Source organism: Diadema antillarum, unplaced genomic scaffold (assembly GCF_040938485.1).
Source record: "Diadema antillarum isolate AM-2024a unplaced genomic scaffold, OU_Dant_1.0 seq00001197_RagTag, whole genome shotgun sequence".
Taxonomy (NCBI): Eukaryota; Metazoa; Echinodermata; class Echinoidea; order Diadematoida; family Diadematidae; genus Diadema; species Diadema antillarum.
In genome coordinates this window covers 347,856-357,330 of record NW_027271992.1, presented here as the reverse complement: position 1 = coordinate 357,330, position 9,475 = coordinate 347,856, and the positions used below count along the sequence as shown (strand labels likewise).

At 39.6% G+C, this 9,475-nt stretch overlaps 1 protein-coding gene across 1 annotated transcript; it reads right to left on the bottom strand.

Moving 5' to 3' along the window:
- Positions 1–265: 265 nt before the first annotated feature.
- LOC139744619 (uncharacterized) lies at positions 266–9,081 on the bottom strand. Its single transcript, XM_071655048.1, has 9 exons — positions 8,940–9,081; positions 7,460–7,573; positions 6,731–6,952; positions 4,851–4,934; positions 4,141–4,419; positions 3,176–3,382; positions 1,860–1,901; positions 1,227–1,320; positions 266–608 (listed from the first exon to the last, which is right to left on the bottom strand). The coding sequence occupies exons 1-9, from the start codon at positions 9,079–9,081 to the stop codon at positions 266–268; spliced, it is 1,527 nt and encodes a 508-aa protein (XP_071511149.1).
- Between the last annotated feature and the right edge of the window lie 394 nt (positions 9,082–9,475).

Sequence of the window (9,475 nt, the reverse complement as noted above, 5' to 3'; positions counted from 1 at the left end):
TGTTGCTGCGGCCTAAAACAATGACAAAGAGGATGTAGATAATATGATTCTATCAAAATACAAACACTGAGAGAGTAATCATGATCACGTGACCCTTTGGCGATGACATTTAGCATTTACATAAACAACTTTATCACATTTCAAAGTAACACATATATACAGACAAGTACCTAGCCAATATAAACTATGCACAATAGGGCCGTCATACTGAATTGCAAATCAAGCACAGTCATTTTTTTTTTTCATTAGAAGAAGCTGCCAAGTATCAGTACATGTATTCTTTCTCAATTTTTGTTGAGTAAAACACGTCTGTTGATTCGTGGTAGGTGTGTTCAGGAAGAATCAACTCATTTCGGGTGAAGTACTCATGGCTCATTTCCGAGTCCTGCTGCTCTACGCATTTGTTCGAATTAAAGTTCTTCCCGCCACTTGATTCGTTTCTCTCCGACGATTCCATGCCAACATAATCGTCTGTCTGCGCACTCGTCTGCAAGTTGGCGCGCTCTGGGATTGGTGCCTTTGTCATACCGGAAACTGGACTATTGTACTCGTTAGGGGCGCTGTCTTCCCGGGGACTTCGTGCTATTGTCTTATCCAATGCTCTCTTCCTGTACGGGAGAAACCAACAGGGACAAGAGTGTCATATTATATATATATATATATATATATATATATATATATATATATATATATTCCCGCTATACCAGCACTTATGCGACACAACATTTATACATCCCTACCAACCCACACACATACTCTCTTTGTCACGAGACGGAAAAACAACATGTTTATTCTACTAAAGGGGCTTGATTCAAGCCACCGTCAGTATTGAATGAGCCAAATGCATAATGTTGGTTAAGTGCAGATAACAGATTAAAACAGGGGAACCATCAAACGTGCTTTATTCAGTCTCCTATTGCCATTCTCGTATTTTTCATTTTCTTACAAGAGGTTCAGCATGCGTTTGACGATAAGAAATACGTGAACCAAAGTACTCGTCATGTTGATGAAACAATATTATTCATTGTGGTCCATTCTTATCAGTCTCTGGAATACAATTGCCCCATTGCCGTGTGTCGAAGCAAGAACAAAATATCGATTGCCACAACATTGTAGATACAATAAGTGCTAATTTTCTACACAAAAATAAGATTTAAAACGAAACGCATCGGTATAGATAGTTTTTTGAGATGTTGGAGACGAACGTGATGACAATGTTAAGTTACCTTCTTAATCGCCAAATGAAAAGGATGACAACAACGACAACGACGATGAAGGCGACTACGACGAGTCCAACTACGACGTCAACTACCTTTCCACCTGTCCCAAAAAGGTTTAAAGCAAAGAAACGCAGAAAATTACAAAACAAGTTGTACTTAAATTTTCAGATCAGTAAAAAAATTATTGTATTAGGCAGACCCTACTCGTGCAAATAGTCCTGTGTGCACCGTATGGGAAAATTTACGAGATAAACAAGCAAATAAATGAAAAGACAAATTACTCTAGTACATAAATATAAACTTTTATTATCTTTTCATATTCATCTATCAGGACAGACAATCTTGTATCTTTTGAATGGGAACTTACCCTGCGACGTAAATCACCATTCGAAGAATAGCTCAAACCCACTCTCTCAATCCTCTGAACTTTTCAAGCAATGTAAAATTGGGGACAACAAAAATCATGTTGTCCTTTTCTTAGTTACGATTGTCATTTCTTAATTAAGACTCTCGGTATATTCTTCTTCCAACAAATAAAAATGAATCAACATGAGAAAACGCACATCGCATCTTATCTGAATGTTAAACAGCGATTCAAGAGTGTTCTGAAAACGGTTTATGGGCAATTCGATCACTTACCAGTTTTCGACAAATTCACAAGGTCACCGTCTGTGCTGTTTTCTGTAATGAATTTGTGAAATAGGTACCGTTACAATATGGTTCACATTCACAATAATCCCAGAGAAAATTCTTTTGGCAGAAGGTTATTTTTATTTACAGGACGTTGTCATTTGCCTACATATACTAAATTCAATCGATGCCGTCACTTACCCTTTTTCGTTGGATTCACATGACCCATTTCTGTATCGTTTCCTGAAACGAATTTATCAGATATTTTTGCATTACCTGAAGGCTAAGCGATTTCTGATCTCACGAATTTTGTCCAAAACATTCTACTGCTCTCGTCCTTAATGTTTTACAATTACTTCATTAGAGTGACGTTATAATCAACTTGACTGCTAAAAACACAAAAAGCAAAATAATTATGCTCATTGGAATCGGACAAGAACATGAAAATCATAGAACTTTGCGTTTGAATGTTTTCGCGAAATATTACTACTTGTCACAATCATACATCTGCAAAGCTGGAAGCAGAAATGATGTCGCAGATCTTCTGGTTTGACATGAAATACCACAAAATCACCTCATTTAAATCTTCCATTCAACAACACTCACCGAACGTCTTCTCTCAACATTATCATTGCTACATCGTTACAACTCTAGAACATTTTGATAGAAAGCATATGATTTATTTGATCTTCTTTAATATAATGCAGCAAAAAGAGGAAGTAAAGTGTAAGCGAATCGGAAATTTCATAGCCTCGTTCAATGTCCGTATGATCTTGACAATGTCAGTATTCTTTGAAACTACTTTCCTACTAATTTAGGCCGGATTCAAACGAAAATTTCACTGAGTTTGTTTTATTAATCCCACTCTTGTTTCTCCCGTTCTTTCTTTCTTTTTATTCAACGTCTGCTTAATTATGGCGAAGATTAAAGGCATCGACTATGCAGTGGAAATGCATCACTTATCTGCCGAAAAGAAAAAATGTGGTGTATATCTTTAAAAAATTTTCTGGTTTTTTTTTTCTTCTTCTTCAGATCACTTGATTGGATACGCTCACAAAAAAAAAAAAAAAAACAAAAACACACACACACACACACCTTCCAAACTAAGATTCTGCCCGTAACATTATCTGTTGATCTTTACTGAAATACGAATACAATTAGCAAAAGACACTCAAATGCACTTTTATCTAGACTGAACCTTACTTAAAAGAAAGGAAATAATGGCAAAAAATCACGTGTCCGCATGTTCCTCGGAACCCGACTGCGCCCCGCTAAAGCTCTGTGGCGCCGTTTTACGAGAATCGCGTGTGCGTCTGTAACCTTACCTATGCAAACAGGTGCGATTGCGCTCCACGTGGTGCTCGTGATCGGTCTCTCCCACTTGTCCCTTGGGATGCACTGAATTTCGTCGCTTCCTACGAGCGCGTAACCCGAGTCACAAGAGTACCTGACCCTTGACCCGAAACGGAAGTAATCTCCATGTCGCTGGCCGTTGGAAGGATTGCCCGGATGTCTGCAGAATCCGGAATTTGCTGAAGTGTAAAAGGGAAGAGAAAGCAGAGATGTTCTCCAGGTAGGCTCATATCAATACAGAATGAGACTAATCGTGTTTATGATAAGGTGAGGTTGAACATCTAATTAGCTATTAAAGTGGTAAAGATATATCAACAAGCGATGCCAGTTTTTTAAAGAATATGTCTAAAGCCCAAAGCCTACTGTGCGACCTGAGCCTGCGAGCTGGTAAGGGCTGTATGGGGCGCCAAGTGTCGCTTGGCCTATTTCGTCGACGAAATGTTGTCATTTCGTAACGCAATGACTGATTTCGAAACGAAATAGGCCACACTTGACGCCCCATAGAGCTCGCACCAGATCGCACGGTGGGCATTCGGCTCTAGAATGAAAATGGTCTGTATTAGCTATGTTGTTGAGAAGAAGATCAAGTCCGGAAGGGCCGGGTCAAGATATGAATATTGCTAAATTGATTGAAGAACTGTTGTTCGATTTCTATGGGGCTTAAAATCCTATTCCACCACAAGCTTTAAGTTGTTTTTTTTTTCAATGAAATAATTGAGCAAATCAAAATGACGGAAGTGTCATAAAGTCGGACATGAAATAGGAGAGCTATTGGACCAGTTCTGCATGTTTTTAAGGACCCCATATGCAATGAGACTGGCGATGATGTCATCATCCGACAGGTCCCCAAGTGACCTGCACACAAATCTTCAAGACATTGGGAGTCGTCGCTAGTTGAGGAAGAGAAATAATTTTTCTCTCAGTAGGGCCTACTCACTCTTGTACACCATGAGTCTGCCTTCGGTGTATCCACCGCAGATTTGACGAGGATCCCCGGGGCAGGGCATACGACATCTGTAGTCGTGGTAGTAGTTGCTGTCGATGGGAATCCCCAATCCGCAGGTACAGTCAACCCCGCGCACGGCGGCCAGCTCGTACTTGCCCGCAGCGCAGTGCTGGATACACATGTCGCCGGTCATGGCGGGGTCCGAGAGGTGATGTTCCCGCAGAAGCAGGGAAGAGGACGGGCGACCGAAGCAGCCTTGATAGCCCGGTTCTAAGTTTGAGAGGAAAGTTAGGGGTTGAAGAAAGTTACTTATTCAAAGGAAAGGAGAAGAAAAGTATGTCTGTACGAGGGATAAATGAAGCGACGGCAAAGCGGCATATGCCTAAACGTATTCGATGCATGTTGATGATATCCTCGCATTAACACACTACCATGCGTACTCATAGGTATAGCAAAGACGATTACGAACATGGCAAAGGAGAACTGTACACTGCCGAGTACAGCCGAAGTGTTATAATGCTTTTTTCCTGGTTACGGATATCTACATCATGTTAGCGGTATAAAAAAGAACTGAACAGTTCGTTTCATTTCATTTCCTTTCATTTCGTTTCATTTCGTTTCATTTCGTTTCGTTTCATTTCATTTCATTTATTTCATTTCCAGCAACACGAACCATTTGAAAGAGTTGAAAGGTTACTCACTTTGGCATATCACTCCAGCCGCACCATTTTCGGGGCAATTTCCTTGCAGGACAGTAAAATTACAGTCGGTCACTTTGTGTTCTCCTATATAGAAAAGGGGAAAAGATGAAAAACATTATGTAGCTACCCACTTGTTCTTGTTGTTGTTGTTGTTTTAACTAAATCCCTACAGGGATCTTCCTGTTCCCAATAAATAACAAATAATGTGATTGTGACTACTATATATCATAGATAATACATCAAAAAATAAATTATCCTCAAAATTAATCACTGGCATCTGTAATGAAAGTAAACGCCTTACCTTGAAAACTCCGAGACCAGAAGCAAACAACAAGTAAACAAACCTTGTCATAACGTGGAAGTCTGTGAATTTCAAGCTTGAAAAAAGTTTTCTTTTTGGATCTAAAGCCTTTTGTGCTCTCTCTCTCTCTAATCAAGCAAGTTTTTATAAAAATACGCGAGCTCTGTTTAGTGTGTACACATTATACACTCATGTGCACACGCACCATCTGAGTAAGTTTTGCTGCTTACGGTCAACATTAACGTTGGCCTAATAGTTGACTCACCAAACTGTAAAGAAACTGGCTGCCTGCATCGTCAGTTAACATAACAACCCGAGCTACCTGTTACTCTACGGGGTCATCCAACGAGTATGACACCCACGTGTCTGACCACGAGCTGTAGATACTTGTGAAAAAAAGAGTCCATGAGATACACACCAATGAAATCACCCAGCCCACGAGTCGCTCGTGGGCTGTATGACTCCTTGACAGATAGACTCGTGGGCCGTGTGTGGGTGTCAAGCTAGTTACATGCATCTCTGGGCAAAAAAAGTAACTGTCTCTTCACGATTGTGTATTCAAACTTCAATGCTTGCAAAGGTGGAGGGTAAAGTCCATCGATGCGATTTCTGTTGACAGACAAGTTGGTTATTTTGCTATTATATGGTGGTATCCTTACTAGTCTATTGTGTGTGTGTGGTTGTGTGTGTGTGTGTGTGAGTTTATGATTGTGCGTGTGTGTGTCTGTGCTTATTTTGGTGAGTTGGAACGTGCATAAGATACTCATACATTTCCCTTATACATTGTAATGTAATCTTTGCTTTAAACTTCGGTATTACATTTTGTATGTTTCTGCTTGATATTGAAAATAAAAATGAGTGAAAGGATGAATGAATGAATGAATGCTACCTTCCTATTTTTTCCGAAAGAGACTACGACCGATTGGGCTGTTTTGAAAAGAGATGAAAAGCTCATTAACTCTTTTGCCAGTGAGACCATGACTCTTCATCTGCTTATTTCTCGCAGTAATCTTACACGTGTAGATTGTTTTGATTTTACATAGTGTGACATAGTTTATCAAATTCCCCTTTCAGCAACCTGTCAAATTTGTTCGAGAGCCCTCGAATTCAGCCTTAACTCTCTCTACCATCAACCTGCTTCCAGCGAGAATATTGGTCACTAAAGAGACATTAATAGGCTCAACTTAGCACTTTTACGTGTTATATAATAGTAGACCTTATACGGGTGCGGTTCTTCCCCTTTCAGACCAGTGAGCACCTTTAAAGGTATAACCTTGCACCTTTCTGGTCTGAAGTGGTGCAGAATTGCATCGGTAAAGATGTTACAATAATTGGATTGTGTCACACTTACAGGTGCAAAGTTAAACCTATTTTTCTTAGAGGGCACTACCATTTTGTTTGAGTGAGTCTGTTGACATAATACATTACATCCAAACTGCGATTTAAGATGTTTTCATTACCTTTTTCTCCCCCTTTGTTTGACTAGATTTCTTTCGGAAATGTCTTTTCAATGTCTTATAGGTGCAACTCCTAAAAATTAGAAGATAAATTCACGGAGGAGACAAGAGACGAACCTTACCTCCGTTACACAGGAAAGCGGAAACTAGTGCAGGGAGATTCCCCGACCCGAATGCCTCGCCAACAGTACGGAGAGAAGCGCCCGGATATCCCAGCTGATTGCACAGAACGGTTGCATCCATTATGGACCACCCGTCGGGGCAGATAGTACCGAAGTTTTCCGATTCCAGCACGAGTTCCACTCGGCCCTCATTTGGAGAATCGCCGTCGACGAGTCTAGCATCTGTTAGGATGTATTTACGTCATAAAACATGGAAGAAAGAAGACACCACTATATAAACAAGAAAACGAAGATCAATTTTGCTTATTTCAACTAGTAGTACTATTTGAGATGTTACATGCAGGTACAAATGTTCTAATTAATGTAATGTAGAACGTTTATCTTATAAAATCGGGTATTCTTTTTTTAATTTCCTTCTTAGATATGTATATACATATACATATATATATATATATATATATGCCACTAAGATGTAAAATATGGAGAACAATAACATACAATAAATTATATCGAAGAATATGAAATCGAGATGAGAATGTAATTATCGACAAAAAACAGCCCTGTGAACCCAAGTTCATGTATGCTACTTATGATACTCTTTATCATATTACACACTCACTTACACATCCACAACACGCATACATGCATACATGACCACAAAGGCACTGATATGGTCTGCAAAATCAGAAACGATTGAGCTCCATCTCGCTCGACAGCGCAATGACTTACGGACACACGTCGACCAGAAATCTGGACAACAATTTCTGCTGCTGAGGCACTGGCGGTGACACTGACACTGTGCGTTCCCGCTGAAGTTTCCGCATCGTCCCTGGCATGACTGCGCTGGAGAAAAAAGGTGGACCATGTATTTTTACTTGGGACCGAAATCTCAACTGTTACACCTACGTTGGTAGTTCCCAACGACTAATGATGATGAAGATGATAGTGACGATTCATTGTGACGTAATAGTATCATCTCTATTATGTCAGTAACAATAATACTTATGATTAACACGAGGCTACTTGTATAGTTAAAGGAGACTTCCAGATGATTTTTAGACTTTTCCATTTGAACAACTTCAAATAAGTTATACTAAGTACCGAGTTTCTGAATGTATAGTTATTGGGATGAGGTATAAAAATGTTTCCAAAATTGATAACAAATTGCAATGAACAAGGGTAGTGACATGGCAGCCTCACCATAGAAATGCATGAGTGGGGCTCGAGGAAGTAGAACAAAAGAAGGCATGCATAGATTCTACACAGGTGAATTTGTGCAAGCAGTAGTGTAACGGAAGTGCATTGCTACATTTCTGAAATATGTGAGGCTCCTATGTCATCAACATTGTTCAGTGTAATTTTTTAAAGAGTTTTCAGAGTATTGGTTTCTCTCCTGAAGGACCACAATAAAATCCACAAATCTATACATGGACCTGTCGATTTACGTACTGTATGAAGTGAAATTATGAAAATGGTGTGAAATGCCCCTTTTATGTATGAAGGGTGTAAAGGTGTTGCGCAGCTTGATGACTGTTATGATAGTGATATATGAATAACGGTAAGTGATAGTAGTTGGATGGATGGACAAATAGAAGTAGAAAAACAGAACAAATATTTCTAAAATCTCATTATCGGTATTATCATGCATGAAGTTGAATTGTGTGACGTAAAATGTATTTCCGCATCATCCCTTGCATGACAATATTTAAAATGTAAAACACGGTGGCAATTGGAATATCATTCCTTTGGCGGTGATTATAATGATTTCATAACAATAGCATTGCAGATTAAGAAACTGAACCACAAATTATGACACAGAAAGCCAAGGAAGATACACTATTATTGTTGTATGTGACTGCATCGAACAGCACATTATATAGCCTGTACAAAGCCTGATATACCTGTATTTGATATGTATCAAAAGATATTTTCGATCTAGGGTAAATTACCACTGTATGGAGTAGTATTAATTGTGAGTTTAGTTATTTTTTTTTGACAGCAGATGAATTTAAATATGAAGACAAATATTATGTTTAGGCCTAATACCTAAATTTACAGGCAGAACGGCACTAAACTTATCATGATTGTCTTTATTGAGTTACCTGTCTGTGCTTTATCACTTTGCAATTATGCCATTGTAATCTCAGACAATTTCTACGTGGGACTTCTTCACGGTGTAACTCCACAGAGTTCCCAAAATGTCTCGCACCTGTGAAGTCACAGACACAATATTCATTACAGTTCGGGAAGGGCAGGGCTGTCTCCAAACTTGTATCACGTAGCGCCGCTTCCGCTGTCTGCCCGGGAGGGCCCGGGGGACTACGTAGCTTCTTGGCATGAGAGGAAGGCATGATGCAGGTAACGGAGGAGGAGGAGGAAGAGGAGGAGGGATGGAATGGAAGGAAGGTGCTCGAAAGGTTTCGTCTTGATTCTAGCCTTAGTTCTCTCCATGATTTGGTCTTACGCGGATTATTTGAAGGTCAAGGCAGGTGGGTCAACGTTACAGTATGGCAAAAATGCGATGTCCCAAAATGTTTTCTTTGCAAAATGCGCGTATCAGAAAGATGAAGACAAGCTATGAGATATAGAAGCATGAGGTGAGAAGGTATAAATTTACACAGAAATAGAAAGGGGGAACGAAAGCAAAAGTAGCACAGGAGAGAGAGAGAGAGAGAGAGAGAGACAGAGAGAGGAGGGAGGAGACAGAGGTAGATGAAGAGAACAAAAAAATAGAAAGTGGATATA

Bases quoted from the DNA above. Each gene is read 5' to 3' on its own strand.
- LOC139744619 (XM_071655048.1), bottom strand. From the start codon at position 9,081: ATGCCTTCCTCTCATGCCAAGAAGCTACGTAGTCCCCCGGGCCCTCCC. The intron at 3,383-4,140 runs GTGAGTAGGCCC...TTTACACTTCAG, and splicing joins CAGACTCATGGTGTACAAGA to CAAATTCCGGATTCTGCAGA. The intron at 1,902-3,175 runs GTAAGGTTACAG...AATTCATTACAG, and splicing joins AATCGCACCTGTTTGCATAG to AAAACAGCACAGACGGTGAC.